At 41.9% G+C, this 21,024-nt stretch overlaps 2 protein-coding genes across 3 annotated transcripts in view; both read right to left on the minus strand.

Annotated features, from left to right (window-relative positions):
- myo16 (myosin XVI) overlaps nt 1-21,024 on the minus strand; it is a 110,133-nt gene that overhangs the window by 24,140 nt on the left and 64,969 nt on the right. The window contains exons 21-26 of the mRNA XM_019884717.1: nt 15,036-15,108; nt 9,724-9,876; nt 9,322-9,522; nt 8,220-8,295; nt 6,230-6,420; nt 1,636-1,716 (exon numbers count right to left, since the gene is read on the minus strand). Coding sequence (XP_019740276.1) covers nt 1,636-1,716; nt 6,230-6,420; nt 8,220-8,295; nt 9,322-9,522; nt 9,724-9,876; nt 15,036-15,108 — 775 coding nt within the window. The remainder of the gene's footprint in view (nt 1-1,635; nt 1,717-6,229; nt 6,421-8,219; nt 8,296-9,321; nt 9,523-9,723; nt 9,877-15,035; nt 15,109-21,024) is intronic.
- On the minus strand, nt 19,652-20,996 carry LOC109524685 (unconventional myosin-XVI-like). 2 transcript variants are annotated; one of them, XM_019884716.1, is made up of 2 exons: nt 20,772-20,996; nt 19,652-20,567 (listed from the first exon to the last, which is right to left on the minus strand). In XM_019884716.1, exons 1-2 carry the CDS (start codon nt 20,910-20,912, stop codon nt 20,298-20,300), a joined length of 411 nt encoding a protein of 136 aa, XP_019740275.1. In that variant the 5' UTR covers nt 20,913-20,996; the 3' UTR covers nt 19,652-20,297. The 2 variants fall into 2 exon arrangements, with proteins under 2 accessions (XP_019740275.1, XP_019740274.1); XM_019884715.1 differs by having other exon boundaries at nt 19,653-20,570; nt 20,772-20,989.

The raw sequence follows: 21,024 nt of genomic DNA on the forward strand, positions 1-21,024 counted from the left end.
TCTGTGAGAGAAGCGAAACGTCCTTTTTTGTTTTTTTTGTTTTTTGTTTTTTACCCACAGGTACAGATGACGACTGACAGAACCCTTTCTACGATGGAACTTTCCTGTACGACTGAGAGCCTCCACAAGCATACATTTGCAGTGTTAAGACAACTCAAGTTGAGAAATCACAAGGATGAGATTGTATTCTTTGGAGAACAAGAAATCCTTTTCTTTTTCGTGCTGCCCCAATACTCCTTTGTACTCACGCACACTTCAACTTGAAAACAACTGCATGCTTCGCCACTCCCCAAACGTCAACCTCACGCTCTGCATACCTCACAATTCCCACTCCCCCCTCAACTCCGAGCCCTCAACAGCCCTCACGTCGGAGAATACGTGTGCTCTGGCAACATTGGCAGGATGCACGTCACACAGTGCTTGCTGTCCATTGTTCATTCATTCATGAGGAGGGCTTCAAGCGTGGTACAGCGTCATTCTTCAACCTACTCTCTCCAGCACCGACTCCCTCCCTCCTCCCCAAAGGACTCTTGGACCACGCGCCCAAAAGGCCACTGTGATTGTGAAACACACTGGTCTCATTCAAAGCGCAGGCGCCGCTTCCCTGAGGCACGTTCGGCAGACATGCATCACCAGCAGGCAAAGCGCTTCTCCTTCTCTTAACTCATATTGTTGTTGCTTTATAAAGGCATGTTAGAGATTCATTCAAAGTCTCGTGGCTTTACGACGCAATGTCGGTCTTTTCAAGTATGACAGTCAAATTGACCACGCGGACGATTATTCTGAGTAAAAAGGAAGCCTCAAATGTTGACTCCTTGGAAAAATGATTGTACATGTTCCCTCTAAGCTGCGCGCGTGAGCAATTGCACACTGCTTTTGCACTCCGAGCGCATAGAGTGATGCTGGTGCGCAACATGCGCAGACATTTCTACACTCATGCCTTCGTTTACACCCCAGTTTAATCTACAAACAGGACACCACACCATTCCCACTGCCCTTTAGAGTTTCAGTCATATGGTTGAGGGTGGACAGTGCACACTCGGGAGTTTTACTGTAGTTTCAATCATACCATGACACGCATCGACCTACCACTGACGTGAATGACGCTGCAGGTGGCACACAGACTGCTCCATTCAGGAAGTCCAAATATGGACATAGATTACGAGACCCTTAAATTAGGCTGTTTTGCACGTTTCAGAGGACAGGGGACGAGAAATATTTGTGTTTTATTCAATTATATAGGCGGCCCGGTGGTCGAGTGGTTAGCGCGTTGACCTCACAGTGCAGAGGTCGTGAGCTCGATCCCGGCTCCGGCCTTCCATTCGAAAAACATGCATGGGAGGCTGATTGAACGCTCCAAATTGTCCCTAGGTGTGAGTGCGAGCGCAGATTTTTTTTGGTTACATATCCACATCATGCAACTTGTTATGATCTCCGGTTTTGGACAGTTGTGATAACGGAATGCTAAGAGAGTTTGTGTGAATGCTCTGACATATGGAAAATTAGCGAGAACATTGGTCCACACCCAATATAAGGACTGTATAACAAATCTCACCGTTATAAACATTAAGACGTTTCATCATTAGCAGTTTGACAGTACATTGCATGAGTGACTGATGAGGTGCACGTCGTTACCCTCAGCTGGACCGCCACTGTAATGGGTCCGCAGCGCTCTAGACGTTGAAGGAAGGAGCTGGAGCCTTTCTTCTTTAAGATCTGACAGTTGAAACAAAGTCAGAGAGGGACACATGAGTAAGTTCAAAGCGCGTTAAAATCATTTGGATCGTTCCAAGGCAGTGTGATATGGAGACTAGCTCTCATTACCATGGCAACCCAACAGCCTAATCTTAAGTGGTCTAAATACAAGTTGGGGACCCAGCCAGAACACATTCCATATTGTGATGTGCAGTTTAGAAATGAATTTATCATCAGTGCAGGCATAAGCGTGAGTTCTTTCTCTCCTTTTTTGGTGTGTTTAGCTTATTGAAGATGAAACCGCTGCCACCGCTGTCAGCGCGTTATATTGGCTTACTTCACTAGAGCTCAGTTCAGTGAGCACCCCATTGTTTTGTATTTGGCTTTTCAGTGACCGCTTTGAAATTTTAATTTAACTTGCAAGAATACACTAAACCAGTATGACACCATGTGAGATGTGGGGGGAAATCATTAAAGCTCACAAGACCTCAGTTCAACAAGCATCAAATTATCAATTACACGCTTGCTCTTTGCTGGGTTTTTTTTTTTTTTTTTGTGACTCTTTTGCAAAACGTTTTGAAATGAAGAATGTGAGAAGAGGGGTGTTGTTTCTTGTATTTTGTAATCGGGCAGAATGTGGCCCAGTAGTCAGGGAGTCTGCCGCACATTTCTGAGGTTCAGAATTAAAATTGCCTTTGGCCTTCTTGTATGGAGATTGTATGTTCTCCCCTGGTGTTTTTTTTTTTTTTTTTGAGAGGGTGGGGGATGGTATACTTCCTCCAACATTCCAAAAACATGTATGTGAGGTTCATTGAAGTTTTCAAATTGTCCACAGGTGTGAGTGTGAGTTTAAATGGGCGTTTGTTTACGACTACTCTTCGAAAATCGCTATTGAAAAAAACTTGGATTAACTTCCTTTGCAACTGAAGCAGCGTTTTACCAATAGCTGTTAACTTTTTGTAAGACAATTAATAATCAAGACCGTTTAAGTGATTTTCGTGATTAGTTTAGACATAATAGGCGCTGAACACGTGCAATGACTGAGATCAACTTAGTACTGAATTGTTGATATGTCCACCTTATTCCTCCGTCCCATGAGCCTTTGCATGAATTCTGGGCGCGCCTTCCAGTATGAACAGGAGCCGGCTGTTTTTTAAATGCTCACAGTTTGCACGAGTACACATTTCGCAGCTTAAAAGAGAAAACGTTTCAATCCTGCTTCCTTACTAATGTGGCGGGGTCGGAGGCTGACATCAAAAAGTGGGCAGCGACGACATCCAGTCAAACTTTTTGAACGCCATCACTTTGGACTGTGAGGCATTGAGCAATCTTAACAACTCCGAAGCGTATCAGTACCTACATAGTTGTATTTTGTTAAAAGATGTTGGACGCAGTCTTATTTACCTTAAAGCAGACATGAAACCCAGCCAAACCCTTAATCTTATTTTCACTAGCTTCCTAGTTGGAGCTTGCTGATAGCTAGCAGACTAGCTCGCTTGCCCGCTCGCAAACCAACGGTGGGGCCGTCCCATTCTCCACAGTGTCGTCCGTGCGCCCTGCGTGAGTCGACACCAGAAAAACTTCAGAGAAAGCAAACTGTTTATTATGCTAGCTTGTTGTTAGCTTACTGGCTAGTGGATTTCTGGACACCACGGGAAAGCGGCAAGGTCGTCCAATACGTCAGCGCTTCAGTTAGCATTGTGTCAGTTTGTGGATTAACATAATAGAGACAATTCAGCGAAAGATAAGTGTTTAACATCGCGGCACACATTATTCAAATTATGGCTCACATTACAGACATACTGTATGTAGTGTGCGTGACAACAGGGCACAAAGTGTGAGAATGTACTACAGTGTATTTGAGTGACAGGTAAGAGTCGACAAGGGCGTGTTTCCAACCTATTTGGCAGATACGCCCGCAGCTTCTGACAACTGAAGCAAAGTCTAAATTTTTTATCATTTTGAAACTTGATTTCAGTTTTTTTTTTAATTCATTCAAATTTGACTGTCTTGCAGTCTTCTTTGTGGTGTGTCAAATTTATAAGCTTGTCACTTTAAATGGTAAAGTTATACTAGCGACGGTTTTACCCTTTAACATTTATTCCATTCGGAAAAAAATGCTCACATTTCTGAGGTTCAGAATTAAAATTGCCTTTGGCCTTCTTGTATGGAGATTGTATGTTCTCCCCTGTTGTTTTTTTTTTTTCTGAGAGGGTGGGGGATGGTGTACTTCCTCCAACATTCCAAAAACATGTATGTGAGGTTCATTGAAGTTTTCAAATTGTCCACAGGTGTGAGTGTGAGTTTAAATGGGCGTTTGTTTACGACTACTCTTCGAAAATCGCTATTGAAAAAAACTTGGATTAACTTCCTTTGCAACTGAAGCAGCGTTTTACCAATAGCTGTTAACTTTTTGTAAGACAATTAATAATCAAGACCGTTTAAGTGATTTTCGTGATTAGTTTAGACATAATAGGCGCTGAACACGTGCAATGACTGAGATCAACTTAGTACTGAATTGTTGATATGTCCACCTTATTCCTCCATCCCATGAGCCTTTGCATGAATTCTGGGCGCGCCTTCCAGTATGAACAGGAGCCGGCTGTTTTTTAAATGCTCACAGTTTGCACGAGTACACATTTCGCAGCTTAAAAGAGAAAACGTTTCAATCCTGCTTCCTTACTAATGTGGCGGGGTCGGAGGCTGACATCAAAAAGTGGGCAGCGACGACATCCAGTCAAACTTTTTGAACGCCATCACTTTGGACTGTGAGGCATTGAGCAATCTTAACAACTCCGAAGCGTATCAGTACCTACATAGTTGTATTTTGTTAAAAGATGTTGGACGCAGTCTTATTTACCTTAAAGCAGACATGAAACCCAGCCAAACCCTTAATCTTATTTTCACTAGCTTCCTAGTTGGAGCTTGCTGATAGCTAGCAGACTAGCTCGCTTGCCCGCTCGCAAACCAACGGTGGGGCCGTCCCATTCTCCACAGTGTCGTCCGTGCGCCCTGCGTGAGTCGACACCAGAAAAACTTCAGAGAAAGCAAACTGTTTATTATGCTAGCTTGTTGTTAGCTTACTGGCTAGTGGATTTCTGGACACCACGGGAAAGCGGCAAGGTCGTCCAATACGTCAGCGCTTCAGTTAGCATTGTGTCAGTTTGTGGATTAACATAATAGAGACAATTCAGCGAAAGATAAGTGTTTAACATCGCGGCACACATTATTCAAATTATGGCTCACATTACAGACATACTGTATGTAGTGTGCGTGACAACAGGGCACAAAGTGTGAGAATGTACTACAGTGTATTTGAGTGACAGGTAAGAGTCGACAAGGGCGTGTTTCCAACCTATTTGGCAGATACGCCCGCAGCTTCTGACAACTGAAGCAAAGTCTAAATTTTTTATCATTTTGAAACTTGATTTCAGTTTTTTTTTTAATTCATTCAAATTTGACTGTCTTGCAGTCTTCTCTGTGGTGTGTCAAATTTATAAGCTTGTCACTTTAAATGGTAAAGTTATACTAGCGACGGTTTTACCCTTTAACATTTATTCCATTCGGAAAAAAATGCCTTTAGAAATCTGAACAAAGGCAGTTTCCTCGTTTCCTGTACGAAGCGATGGCAGCTATATATGAATATGATATAATATGTAAAGTTATCATTTCAGACTGTATTGCTTTTAGAGATGTCCCATTACATGCACAGGCTTGATAAAACCTGTGTCCATGCGATGGTAATTGGCACAATGAATTTACAAGCTGGCAAGCTTGACTGGACACATGGCATTTATTTTCTTATTTTCTTATAGTGAGGCCACTGCTGCTGCATTACCTGGTGTAACACTAGGCTGGAGGGACAGCACTGGGCATTGTAAGGGTCCTTATGTAAACCAGTGTGCTAAATGGCTAATGAGCCACAGAGACAGAAAGCCATACCCTCAGGAGGTTACATGGGCAGGAAGTGTCTTCAGTCACATGTGCATGGTCGAAATGAGCTTTTCAAAACAACAAAACTCATGAAATGGAAACAGTGAAAAGCGTTTGGTTGCACCACAGGAATTGTTGAAAGATCATTTTTGTTAAGAACGAATACCATGGGAACAATTTGTGTTATCTCGACTGTGCCCAGACTGCAAGTGTGTGTGTGAGAGTGCATCTGTGCATACACATGGCTGTAAGGCTTTATTTTATTTATTTATTTTTTGTCAGTTTGGGCCGTACAAAAAATGTAATTCCCAGAGGTTTATAAATAGCCTATGGTGGGAAGAAGTTTAAATTAGGCCGGCGTGTTTTTGTTTCCTTCTAAAAATACCATTTCTCCATTTCCATTGATTATAAGCACCGTCATTCGCCTAATTCTATTTGAAGAGCTCATGACTGGTTGTATCTTGGACGTCCTTCCACTCATCAATTAAGGCACCAAGTTCAACAAACTTGACAGCCTGTGGCATACGTGAGATTTGAGATTTGTTTTGGTAAGCGAAAGAGCAAATCCCGAACATACCGCTTTGTGACCAGCACACGATACCTTGGTGAGGTCACGATACCCCCGGTGGGGTTGAGGAGGCATGCTGGCCAGGTTGGCTGGTGGCATCCTGTTGAGCAGCAGTAAAGCTTTGGAGCCCCTGAGCCCGACCCGACCTTGGGCTGCTGGGACCAGCGAACCAGTCTGAGTCAACTTGGCCAGGAAGAGCTGCCGCAGCAATACACTCTCGCTGGCTGCAGGGTACAAAGCACACAGGGAAGAAAACAAGCATGAAGAGAAGCAAGCGCATTGGTGGAAACTGGGGGGTGGATGGGAGAAGAATCATAGCAGGGGACTTAGGGTGGGGAGGGCCTCATGTAAACAATTAGCGGGCACGTGGAGGTGTTTGAAACAACACGTTTACATGACATCAGAAAAATCTAAATGTTGGGTTTGGTCAATTGATAGATGGACACAAGATGCTCCAATCGTAAGTGACATGAAAACACCGAAGTACTACCGAAAATGAACAGAAACACCAAAGTTTCGCTCAATAGGTAACATAGCGCCACCTCTGGTAGAACGCCGAATGTCCTAGTCAAGGAACAGCAGAAGACTCAGTGAACAACACATGCCAACTAAGTGCGTAAGAGGGAATATTTGATTACAGTCAGCTAAAGAGCAAAGAAAAAAAAACACAATCATTTAAGCAATTTAGGGATTTAATTACACAGCGCTTCAGAGCTAATTGTCTTTTCATTTAAAGCAATCACTTACATAGATCTCATCAACTTCTAGAAGCTTAAAGGCTTAGAGAGGGAGCCGTAAGACCGCATACAAAATAAAACCGGCACACCGTGAGGGAATGCGGGCTTCTCGTTCATTTAAATTACCGACCGTCTAGTGGGGCGACTCAGGGCACCAACTTTGGGTCATCATACTGCGCTCGGCGGCACAATGTTACCAACGGTCAGTCCGTCAAGGTAGATTCTAGCTTTTATTCTTCGGTACAGTAAATAAACAAAATCTTTAAATAGATTGGATAGATTTGTTCTTCTTCAGCTCGGATTGATGATCGGTGCTCGTTTTTCGGCTCCAAAATCCTAATTGTGTAAAGCCGATTTACCAAAAAAAAAAAAAAAAAAAAAAAATCACATTTTGAATCATAAAATCAAGTGTTAAGAGAAAAAATGGAAAGGAAAGAAATTTTACATGAAAGAAATATCACAATTTTAAAAGAATTTAGTTGTAATATTATGAGAATTATGACAAAAATATGTTTAAATTACATAATTTTATGATCATGAAGTTGTCGTTGCAACATAAGTTTTTAGCAAGCAAATACACACAAACAAAAAAATCAGGTCTATTATCCACTTGCCAAAAAAAACACTACAGATCTCAATTTTATTAGTTTTCAATTCAAATTTATGACTTTATCGTTGTGACCCCGCCCCCACCCAACAAAAATAAATATCACCCTATTCTTCTCACATTGCAATTCAGTGTCATGATACTACTCTCTTACTTCTTAAAAACAAAGTCTGAGTCCCAAAGATGACTATTTTTCATTTTCAGCGTGCCTAGAAATGAACAAAAAAATGGAGGGAGGAAAAATACCGTCTCCATGTTAACCTCTGCATTGTGTTCACAGTCTGTTTGTGATTTGAATGCCTGCGCTGCCGCCTGCTCGGGGTGAGGAAGACAAGGGGCGAGTGTGAATGAAGGCCGGGCCTTAAGAAGATTAGCCACATCATGGAAATTGAAGCAATTAGGCTGCTGGACGCACAAGCGAGTCTGGCAGTCGCACAACGACTCGTCTGTGTCCCTGAGCTGCGACACCTCACATCTGGCACCTTCATCGACAATACACGTACACAGACACTGCTGTCTGCATCACACACACACACACACACACACACACACACACACACACACACTCAGACAGAGAGTGTTCTGGAGCGCTGTTGGTTTAGACATGAGTGGATCTTTGTATCAAGTATGCGCTGACGCAACAATGTGCTCATATGCACACTGCTCAGTGAGTACTCACACTTCATCGTAAACAAGATGTTCTGAGGAAGGGAGTCCTTGTTTTTTATGAGCGATCCTGTGAGGTCATACGCAATCTGGAAAAAAAAAAAGAAAACAACAACAACAACAACACAGAATTAGTATTGTCTGAAAACAACAACAACAACAACAACAACACAGAATTAGTATTGTCTTCTTTCTTTTTTTTCCATTGGGAAAACATCACGCCTGGAGGCAATGGCCTGACACAGATAAGAACAACATGGCACAGTTTCAAATGATTTGTAATTAAAAATGTTCCGTTATAGTTTTTGGACGTGATTTAGGAAGAAAAGAGAAAACATTTTCGGTAGGTTGTTTTTTTAAATAAAAATGCTCTTCCTATTCATATCTATCTAATACAGGCAACTAATGGAACACATTATGTTTGATATGAGGCACAACCACTTCATTATGTCCATATAAAGGGTGACTGGGTCAATGGGACTCAAAAAAATGGCTTTCAGACAGTTTTGCATTACGGATGAAAGGATGGTGACATGAAAGCATGATGATTGCAAAGGTACCAAGCACCATATTCCACCTTTAGTAAGTTTTCTGAATTGAATTCCATGTATACAACCCGTAGGACCTGAATAATTAGGATTAAAAAGGAGGGTTAGCTGTATTGCTCGGTAGCACTGTTCATTAAAGCAGACAGCAGCTAATTTTGCTTTTCATTGGCCATTTCTCATTATTTAACTGTAGGGTTTGGATTTCATACACTGGACAAATCTTATCAGGTATTGTATGTAACAGTGTCAAGCCCAATTCTGTTGGGCCGCTTTTCCATTGCTCAACTTGCTTTGGAAACTGTGAGAGGTTCGCTAGGTTTGTTGACCAGGAATTAGTAGAATTAGGTCCTGCTTTTGCCGAAGAAAAAGCATCAAAAGACAAGTCAAGCCATGTTGAGCCAAGTAGTGACTGCACAGTGGAAAAGGGAGAGGATTCTACCATAAGGTGGTAACATTATATTCAATTTCAACATAATTAATTGATATATGCTCTTGCTAAACGGCACTGCTATTCCAGAAGAAAATGGATTCCTCAGTCCTGACATGCTTGGCGTTCATTTTTCTGACCTGGCCGCTATAGTGGCGAACAGTAAAAGTGGGGCCTTGATCTTTGGGTGGTGGGTTTCCGTTGCCATCCTTGGTGGTGAAGGAGAGGCTGTGCGTCGGGTTGGACTCAAGCTGGGTGGACAACCTCTTGTAGAGGTTCTGCTCCGTCGGCCAAAGACTCTGACTCTCCTCATCCAACACGCTGAGCAGTCCTTGAGGCTTCTGGTTCGCAAAGAGACGCCAACATTATGACACGACGGTGATTTTATTTTGTGCAGCCAGGTGAAATAAATGGAGTCAATTCAACACATTTTTTTTTTTTTTTTTACTGTATGACATGTATATTGAGGGATTTTTATTTGATTGTGTGACTTATTTCTATTCATTCAGTTTACTTCTACGTGCAAGTCCAACTGACAGTACCTGGAGAAAGAAGTCCAGAGCAGATGGATGGTTGCTGGGGGATGGCGAGGTCTCCATGGCGATGCCCTCCTGCAGACACTCAGCCTGCTCCTGCTGGAATAGCACCTCAGAGACGTAGCGCCTCAGTCGCTCGTCGGTCATGTTGACACACAGCTGGAACCAACACAACCCACACTTAACAAATCTTCATTGCACGTGAAGGGGGTCTTTTGGTTTGACACCCATTAACAAACACCCTTTGGAACATGTGGGTGGTGGGGGGGGGGGGCTGAGGGAGGGTCAATGGGATGTAATTGGCAAAACTACACACACACACAGAAACAAACGGAAGTGGAAGAGGGCCTCCTTGGAGAGGGTCTTTTTCATCTATCACCATTGTGTTGTTGACGACACACAGGATGTGTACCAGGAGTTAAACTATAGTTCTCAGTACAGGAAGATGTGGAACAAAAGCCTTAGCTGTGTGTGTGTGCGGGGGGATCTCGTGTGGAAGTCACAGGTTTTAACATATACAAGTCATATGCTTCAACTCTAAGAAAACCTCTCGACACTTGATACATGCTACTTAGTGGCGGCTACTATAGCATGCAAGTACCGACCCACTGTTCCTAAATCTAAAAGGAAAACGTGAACATTAAGTACCAAATGTTTTCAAATTTCAAAAATATGAAATTCACCCAATCATCATTCAAAGCGAATCAGCAACATGCAAATGTTTTGAGCATGGAAAAGCTGCTGTTTGGATGTGAACGTCAAACAGCTTATCTACATTTATTCCTGTATGGGAGGGCGGGGATTCAGAAGTCAACAAGTGTACCAGGAAGGTACTGCGTTAGTCCTTAGTGGTTTTACAGAGAGTGTGGAAAACCATTCCAGGTCATGTATAGAGCCACTTCTCAAAGACATAAAGAGTACGTTTAGAATGATTGATGATGCATATTTTTATAAGAGCAGCCCCATTGTGAAGCACAAGCCCGGTGTGAAAGGTTGTTTCTCATCTGAACAGCTATTCAAGACCCCACGTGAAACCAATTGCTGTATCCCTTTGTGCGAGGCATCTCCCTGTTGATAACTCGAGCAATCATATATCTGAGCAAGCTCACGTGTAAAGTGACGGCTGCTTAAAATAAACAACACGCTCGCCGACTCCACATCATGCCCACGACGGCAAATCATGTGACTCAACGGAGCCGAAACGGATGCAAACAACAAACACAGACAGGACAAGGCCTGCAGATAACGAGCGCACGTTTACGGCAGGAGTGCACTTAGGGACACAGGTGAGTGCACTCCTGTTTTCCTCTCTGTGTTTGTCTGCTCTATTCGGGGCTACATCGCAGCAGGTGCTTGATTGAGTTAGCTCATTAGCAGAGTGCTGAGCAGGTTCAAAACACACACACACACACACACACACACACACACACACACACACACACACACACACACACACACACACACACACACACACACACACCTTTAATTAACAAGCACTAATGACCCTGATCATGCTGTGCGTGTGTAGTGTGACTGAGTCTATGTCGGTCAGTGCGCGTGTGTACAAACATGTTAACAAGTGTGCGGATGTGTTTGTCACTGACGTGCGCACGTCTACGAGGAGGGATTACAGTTTTACTTGTCTTCTTTAGTGACATAGGAGGGGCAATACGTTAATCATTCATCCACGCATCCTTCCATTTTCGACTCCAGGCCAAACTTTTAAGTGTCACAAAACATATGATGACTGAACGATGTCCTACATGATGACGTCGTCTCAATTTAGTCCCAAATGTACTCACAACAACATGCAATCTTGATTTGCGTGTTTGAACAGAAAACTGAAAGACTTAGTAATGAATAGAGAGGTTTATTGTACTTTATGCCATCAAATGGAAAGATTTTTCTACCAGTCACTATACCCGTGTGTGTGTGTGTGTGTGTGTGTGTGTGTGTGTTTTGTTAGTTTGAGGTGTCACTGAAGCAAAATATATTCGTCAAAGTAACTGTACTGCTTGTTTATTTGTTTTATTGATTTACTTTGTTTCACAAAAAGCACCTTTTGTTTGCTTTTTGATCAAAAAACTGTGTTCTTGGTTCACAAAACCCATGTTCTACTGCCAAGTACTAAAAAAAGCGACAAAGCTTTTTGTTTTCTGGTGAAAGAAGAGACGCAACTCTTTCTTTTGGTAGCGTTGGTGCTCATACTGTCACAGAACACTTTCAACTGACATAGCTAAAATGCCAAAAAAAGCAGCTAGCAATACCAGGAACTCTGCTTTGAATACTGCTGGCAATAAATGTATTTGTAGGCTATGTCCCATTTCGTAGATTAGTACCATTTTTTATACTGTAGTGTAGGGGACAACCCCACTGAGATGGCAAAATAGGAATACATAAGTCTAACAAAAGTAGAAAGAAAGATATTTCAAAAAGACATTCCAGTTCAGGCTACTTCCTGCTTCATGGGGAATGATGTAACATGTTAGAAGAAGATGGGAGGACTCTACCATTTGCATTCTGGGGGGAGGTGGGGCTGTTCCACGTCAGCTCGGGGGTGAGGGAGGTGAGAAAATCAGTAATTGCACCAACATGTAATGTGGTTCTTAACGGCAAATTTGCTAACCTTTTACAAAGTTATGTGGAAATTAGCCAATGGCAGGCAACAACAGCAAACAAAATAGTACGGTTTGACTTAGAAATTTGCTCGAGTATCATTCATTTTGTCATGGCTGAATTCTTATACAGTTCTTCTACGGGATTATTGGGTCGGACAAGAGAACGCAAGTGGAGTTGTCAGACAGCATAAATGAAAATCATGCTAACACGCCGACAGCGGAAAGTATTGAATAGGTTGTCTCACACTTATTCCTTCACACCTACTTATCTCTTCGTGACCTTCGCTTGGATTAGAGGACATGTAGAGCCACAAACACGCACGCACATGTACACGCACACTACAGGTCTTAGAATTCCATTGTCTATTAACACTGCATGCCAAAATGAGCACATGCTCTGTTTAGACCGCAGACAAGAAGAGCTGAACATACCGTACCATCATCACAAATTTCACACATGATTGGAAGAAACAATGAGCGCAAACAAGCCGGATGTGCTTGACTACATGTAAATACAAATTTACAGGGATTAGCACTTCACAAAACAAAACAATTACAGTGAAACACCTCAAGTCACCACAAAATATTTTGCAATAAGCCATCTGACAGATAACAGCTTGTGAGGTTACTTGTCTTATATGGCCGAGAATTTAACACTTTAACAATAAATTAAAAAAAAACATTCAGCCTTTAATATCATTATGTAGATGTGTAGCCTGCATATGAGGTTCGTTTAAATCTTGACTAATATTGTTAAATAAAAAGTACAAACATTATTTTAATTTCCAACATTTATTTTGTATTAAGTGTGATATTTGCTTCATCCCGTTCATACTTAAGCATACACATATACTAATAAAAGTTAATGATTATAAAACAACCTTCATTAGTCAGGCGAGGTTACAGGAATTGTTCCATCGCCCAGGCAGGGCGAGGGGAAGTCAAAACAATATTTAAACGGTTTCATTTAGACCCTCTTTGTCTTAACACACTACAATGTAATCATTTACACATGGATGTGGGCATGCTGTTGCCATTGTGATCCTGATCTCTCTCTCTCACACACACACACACGCCCAATAACCGAGGCAATTGAAATCGTCGGGTCATGTGAGGACGAGCGAAAGTTAAGCCAAGTCAACCGCAGGCTTCACATGATTCGTTACAATTAGAGGCTAAAAATGTTCCGAAAGCAGATGATGACTGTCACACTTTTTTGCGGGGGCGGGGAAATGATTAAACTACATTCCAGAGATGTCAGCGAGTTAATCTTCTGGACCGTCACAAGCTTGAATTGGTGAAATAGTTGAATAAGGGATGACCGTTACATAAAAAAAAAAAAAAAATTACATTCAATAGATTATAGCCACTGTAATTTTTTTTTCTAAACTGTACCAGTACACATAGTGTATCATAAAATATGAACCATATGTTATTAAACGCTGTTCACAGTATATCATAATTCACGCCGCATTGTAGCGTGATCACGCCTGAGTCAACTCGAACACAGAATCATTAAAGAAGTTGTCTCCGAAAAGTTGTAGTAATTCGACACTTGAAATGATCCAAGAGACATTATAAATGACTCGTTAGGTGCTGATGTTTTGGTGAGCAATCCTTTGCTCCAAAGTGCACAATAGTTTATTGTTCATCTGTGAAAAACAGTCATTCGCAGACAATTTAAGTTCATCTGTTTTTGTGTGTTTTTTTTTTTTTTTAATGCAGAAAAATGTCTTATTTGGATAATGCACACACCATCAATTAGAGGGACGTGTACAATTTTAGATTTTTTTTACCAGCAAGTGAAGCAAATTTATACAGTATGTCAAGTGTCAAGTTTCTACTGATTTTCGTGATTTTTTTTTTTCCTCTGACCCTCGGGAGAAAAAGCAGTTCCGAGAATGGATGGATGGATGGATGGATATTTTCTGTGAAGTCCTCAAATATTGCTGGGATGTCCACACTTAGATACAACAAACATGAGTCCCACTCACCCTAAATGCTACCTAAAAGCCTTTTGTTGCCGTCTGTTTTTGTTTTTAGCAGCATGCTGGAAAAGTGTTTAGCACGCCAGCCTCACTGGTTTAAAGTTCTACGTTTGACTCTTTGACACGACTTATGCTTGGGTGGGCATTTATAGGCACTCGGCAGTCCTCCCACTTTTCAAAAGATGCACGTTTATCGAAGACCCGAAACTGTCCGTAGGAGTGAATGTGACCGGCAACCAGTCCGGGTTTCTTCCATGAGTTGAATGAGGACATGAGTTCGAGAAAATGATGGATGGCGAGGTTTTGATTTGTTTTTCAGTAGATGCTGCTGCTTTGTTTCGCAATGGGGATAGCAACAGAGTTGAAAAGGAACGGGAATTAATTCTCTGTACAAACAACGGCTGCTGCAAACTGAGATATTAAACTTATTTCCAATTGCTTTTTTATTTGAAAAAATGTTTTTTTTTTTTCTTGTCTGGCCAGTGGTTGGCAACCCCACTGACAAAAAAAAAAAAAAAAAAAAAAAAAAAAAAAAAAAAAAAAAAAAAAATGAACAGAGTGCATTAGAGGCGGCTGCTATTGGAAAGAAACCTAAAAAGAAATGAATGAAACTAAATTATTAAATACCAATCTAAAGATTATTATGCCTATAATACAATATTTAAACACATACAACAATAATGATTAAAGCAAAGAGGAGTGTTTTTCTGACCTGTTCATAACCATTCCTCTGAAATTCTTCAAAACCAAAGACGTCCAGGATTGCAATTTCGAAGGCAGGGTCACTGGAAGATAATCAAACACAGAAAAGCATGTCAAACATCCTTTCATGAACACATACATTAACACCGACAGCTGCTTTCATAAATACTTTGCATTTGGTGCGTGCCATGGACAAAGTGAAGCATGGCATATTTTTTCTCTCCAAGTAAAGAAGGCAAAAACATCCCACAAGATGAACTGGCCAACTTTTGCCCGGTTTAATGCAGCTCTAAAAAGCCCTTCTCACAATGAACTTAGCACGGCGCAGCACGCTGTCTTCAACCATATTCATTGTGTATTTAGTGAAGGGACCACGGGATGGAGCATCGCTGGGCAAGGCTGCACTGTCTCAAGAAAAAAAAAAAAAAAAAAAAAAAGAATCTAAAGCGTTTCTAACAGGAGAGTGGCTTGCGGAGCAATTTATACCTATTTTGGCGGACTTTTTATTTACCGGTAACGGCATGAGGACAACGGAGGAAGCCTTGAAAACCATTTATCAAGAATGAAAAATACATCGTGTCCCCCTCCTGCTTCTTCCTAAAATGAGCAAAGAAAAAAGGGCTTTCTTTTGCAAAAAGGAAAGATACACTCAATCTACTTCTCGTCTAAACTGGTGGGAAAGCCTCACTTTTTACTTCCTGGTAGGCAGCCACGTCAAGCGAGGTACCAGGTGCGTGCATCTCATGGAGCGTGCGCATCGACACAAATGTCTACAGGGGAAACCCGGCCGGTGTGCTCTGAAAATGGGAGGGAATAAAATGCACAGCAAAACAAAATATGCGAAGATGAACTCAGGGTGTTTTGACGGGGTTTTTGCTGAACGTCATAGCAAACGATTCTGTCCTTATCCACTTATTTGCTGAGGGCTCACATGGAGAAACAATTATGTGCGCCACTTCCTGTAAGACGCTGGAAGAAGAATTTTGGTATTTGTTCCGAGTTTTGTTTTTCGGAGCGGTTTATTTTTGTATGCCCCCCCGCCATTCGCCCACTTTTCGAAACAATCACCAGCTCCCCATCGCATTGAAAAATGGGCTTGGGAACTTGTTGGGCTCTCGGCGGTTGTACGAACAAGCAGAAGACGTTGACATTTGTGACAACAAGAAACAATGTTTTGTTTTTTTTTCCAATTGGAATTTCCAAATGGATTGAACGACCCAAGACCAAGTTGTTGACTTGAAAACGGCAGACAAAAATGTAGACACAGCTGTTCTCAAAATTGATGAAGCACTCGTATCAACTTGCTCGGAACATTGCACAGGCGAAGGAGCCATACAGGAGTTCGTCAAAACGTGCAGAAGAAAGCTTCCCCTGGTGAAAGAGAAGACAACCAAACAACAACAACGCTAAAAACTCTCATGGACACACAACACTTCTTTGCGGGTGCGCTTGTGCATGTGTCTGGTATGACAAACATTCCCTGAAACCTTGGAAGCGTTCCCTTGCATGATGTTCTGCATTTTCCATTTCACGCTTGAGTGTACATACCATTCCCTGCCTGTCATGTAATTCAAACTATTTGACGCCGCGCTACCAGTTTACTCGTAATGTCAACGTTGGGCCTTAAGGCACTTTCAGCTGCGGCGAGTTTGCGGGAGGTTTTCGAGAGGCCCCCTCGGCCTTGATGCGCCGACGGAAAAATGACTGCTTTCCGGACCCGCTGTTTAGACTGCTTTTTGGGGAAACGTAACCGCCAATCCAGTACGTACTAATGACAGGCGGTTAAAAAGTGCTGGGCGGGGCCTTGATTGACACGGCCCACTTTGTGACATAACAACTTTGCAACAGCTTTGACCCCAGAGTTAATTCCACGCACGCCGTACAGTTACCACAGTGAGACAACAACAAGGAATGGATAGAAGATACGCGGCAATTCAAGTTGCACGTTCGGCACGAGTACATTTTACAAACCGACTTCATGCATGCACCACAGTGATGGTGAAAGGGGTCATTAGGAGGCCTGATCTCGTGACCACAAAGTCCGCTCTTCATTACAGACACAGAATAGACGCACCATTTTTTCGACTCCTCCAACAAACAGTTACGCCAGCGTACAAAACAGATATTTTTAAAATCTCCCAAAACCCACATCTATGTCCCCATGAACCCTTTGGCTGGCTCCCAAGAGCTTGCGATCTTATCAGAAACTCTTTTTCAAAAACTTGGACCTGGAATATCCATTTGCAATTTTCAAAACTTTTCCAGGTTTTTCATGTCTACACGAACGCTGACAGCAACAATGATGGCATCCTCACCAGACATTGTCGTCGTTTCCTTGCAGGTAGTCATTGATGCAGTTGACCAGGTAGCTGAAAAGACGTCCGTAGATGGTCTTGGCCAGTTGGTCCCTGTACTGCTGGGCCATGTCCACCGTGTGCCGTCGAGTGATCACGTCACCTGACAGGAAACGGAGCGCCTCTTTAAAATATGATCGATGACACTACAATCTACTCCTCAGATTAAATGTGGCCTTTAAACGGTCCAAGGCGGTACCTTTGAAGTACTGAACATCTGAGGTGAGGGCGCTGCTTAAGTCACTGCAACACACTTGCAGCATTCCAGCCACTGTGGATGCAAAACACATGAAGAACGTAGTAGATGTTTACGTACAGTCTAAATCTCGGTTCATGTGTCCCGAGACCCCGTTTGCAATATTCACCAAAAGAATATACATATTTTTATGTTTAAAAAAAAAACATTAGCCGAATAGCTGTGTTGCATAAGTCATAACTGAACATAAAACAATTAAAAAACAGTTAAAAATTTTTTTTTGATTTGGTAACAGCAAGTTAAAAATGACATGAGAAATTATGCTTTTAGCCATGAGTAACATTGAAAACATACTTATGTCCCTCTTTTGAAATTATACTACTTTTTTTTGTCAAAAATATACAACTTAGTTTTCATAATTTGTGACCTTTGTCCCAAAACATGTTTACTTAAAAAAAAAAATTATATATATATATCATGTTTTTAATCTCCAAAATGCATATGTTTTTTTTTCCCTCCAAAGTATCCAACTTAATTATTTTTAAGAGGAATTAACATTTAATTTTTTTGTTTTGTTTTGTTTTTTCAGGTTGGCCCCAATACTTGTTGGCAAGAAACAAACAAACAACATCAGCTAATTTAAACATAGGGTATTTATTTGACTTTTTTTTTTCAGTTATTGGCATTAATGCACTCAAAGATCTTTATAAATGATAAAGATGAGCCTGACTGGAGATAGTGCCGTGTGTGACATCATGATGACCTCATAAGCCTGGCTCTTGCCAAATTGATCAGTGGCAGGAAGAATCATGAGGGGATTTCTCAGCAGAACCCAAAATAAAGAAAACGGTCAAAGCAAGCCAGAATTTCTTTGCTGACCTCATATGTCCCTGACATCAGCCCGCTTACCCGCTTTGGCCATGATGTCATTTGTTTATCGCTGCTCGGGGGCTGCCGTAGCACACGTTCAAAGCTACTAAATAAATACGACTCAGGGTGAGAAGAAAAGTATTCAATCAAGCGTGAGTGTGTTTACATGCGTGATCTACCGTCACCGTGGTTACCACGCAAGAGTCTGGAACCCGGCACGTGCTGGCAAGCTGCCAAGAGCGACTTTGGGGTGACGACAATGAGGAGCGGAGGAGAAGGGACGACGTGGTAAATAAGATGGGTGCGTTTGAAGCTCCGTGGATGAAATGGGACCCCGATCATATGCTGGGGTGCGTGTGCATACTGACCTCTCTCAAGCAGCTGCAGGTCAGAGGGGAAGGCGCTCTCGCCGTCTGTCAGCGCAGTGAAACGCAGATCCCCAATATGGAGCACGGCGGAGAGCAACATGAACACGGAATCCACTTCCTGGTTGACACACAGACAATGGACCAAGTCATGTCCACTTTTTGCTTTGAAAGGGGACAAATGAGGAAAGACGACTTTTAATTGTTTATACAGTTCTATAGTTTGTGTCGTTAGCCTTGATTGAATATCTCATTCTATCTGAAGCAACCCTGTTAAGGATCTGATGAGAATAAGACAATTCTTTGGAAAAATGTTCTTTACTTATTGACATGAGTCAATTTGCCAGCTTCTACTCATGAGACAAAGCTAACATTCATCCGGATTTGCTACCCTGTTACTGTGATTACAGTGACGGGCAGTGTAAACAGCAAATAAATCATGTCATGAAAATTGGAGCACTGATCTAAGCTGAGCTAATCAAGCCTTTGATGGTTTATAACCTCCAATTGATGAATATGAAGCAGAAAACCTGAAAAGTGAAGGTCTATTTTTCAAAAATTTTAGAAGCCAAAATTTCCTCCATTTCTGGAACGATCCCGCCATAACATTGACAAATAAACTTTCAAAGTCGTTTCACTTTATGTAATCAATAAGATGACATTTGCTATTATATGAGTTGAGTTGAGCATTTTGGTGTTTACAGACACCAATGTTTAATTGTCTTTTGTTTCATCTTTTTGGACATGATTTAGGAAGAAAAGAGAAAACGTTTTTGGTAGTTTTTTTTTTGTTGTTTTTTTAAAATAAAAATGCTCTTCCTATTCATATCTATCTAATACAGGCAACTAATGGAACACATTATGTTTGATATGAGGCACAACCACTTCATTATGTCCATATAAAGGGTGACTGGGTCAATGGGACTCAAAAAAATGGCTTTCAGACAGTTTTGCATTACGGATGAAAGGATGGTGACATGAAAGCATGATGATTGCAAAGGTACCAAGCACCATATTCCACCTTTAGTAAGTTTTCTGAATTGAATTCCATGTATACAACCCGTAGGACCTGAATAATTAGGATTAAAAAGGAGGGTTAGCTGTATTGCTCGGTAGCACTGTTCATTAAAGCAGACAGCAGCTAATTTTGCTTTTCATTGGCCATTTCTCATTATTTAACTGTAGGGTTTGGATTTCATACACTGGACAAATCTTATCAGGTATTGTATGTAACAGTGTCAAGCCCAATTCTGTTGGGCCGCTTTTCCATTGCTCAACTTGCTTTGGAAACTGTGAGAGGTTCGCTAGGTTTGTTGACCAGGAATTAGTAGAATTAGGTCCTGCTTTTGCCGAAGAAAAAGCATCAAAAGACAAGTCAAGCCATGTTGAGCCAAGTAGTGACTGCACAGTGGAAAAGGGAGAGGATTCTACCATAAGGTGGTAACATTATATTCAATTTCAACATAATTAATTGATATATGCTCTTGCTAAACGGCACTGCTATTCCAGAAGAAAATGGATTCCTCAGTCCTGACATGCTTGGCGTTCATTTTTCTGACCTGGCCGCTATAGTGGCGAACAGTAAAAGTGGGGCCTTGATCTTTGGGTGGTGGGTTTCCGTTGCCATCCTTGGTGGTGAAGGAGAGGCTGTGCGTCGGGTTGGACTCAAGCTGGGTGGACAACCTCTTGTAGAGGTTCTGCTCCGTCGGCCAAAGACTCTGACTCTCCTCATCCAACACGCTGAGCAGTCCTTGAGGCTTCTGGTTCGCAAAGAGACGCCAACATTATGACACGACGGTGATTTTATTTTGTGCAGCCAGGTGAAATAAATGGAGTCAATTCAACACATTTTTTTTTTTTTTTTTACTGTATGACATGTATATTGAGGGATTTTTATTTGATTGTGTGACTTATTTCTATTCATTCAGTTTACTTCTACGTGCAAGTCCAACTGACAGTACCTGGAGAAAGAAGTCCAGAGCAGATGGATGGTTGCTGGGGGATGGCGAGGTCTCCATGGCGATGCCCTCCTGCAGACACTCAGCCTGCTCCTGCTGGAATAGCACCTCAGAGACGTAGCGCCTCAGTCGCTCGTCGGTCATGTTGACACACAGCTGGAACCAACACAACCCACACTTAACAAATCTTCATTGCACGTGAAGGGGGTCTTTTGGTTTGACACCCATTAACAAACACCCTTTGGAACATGTGGGT

The sequence above is a fragment of the Hippocampus comes genome, unplaced genomic scaffold, assembly GCF_001891065.2.
Source record: "Hippocampus comes isolate QL1 unplaced genomic scaffold, H_comes_QL1_v1.1 scaffold95, whole genome shotgun sequence".
Classification (NCBI taxonomy): domain Eukaryota; kingdom Metazoa; phylum Chordata; class Actinopteri; order Syngnathiformes; family Syngnathidae; genus Hippocampus; species Hippocampus comes.

Coding starts and splice junctions, on each gene's coding strand:
- LOC109524685 (XM_019884715.1), bottom strand. CDS start 20,912: ATGACCGACGAGCGACTGAGGCGCTACGTCTCTGAGGTGCTATTCCAG. Junction 20,571..20,771: donor CTCTGGACTTCTTTCTCCAG/GTACTGTCAGTT, acceptor TTTGCGAACCAG/AAGCCTCAAGGACTGCTCAG.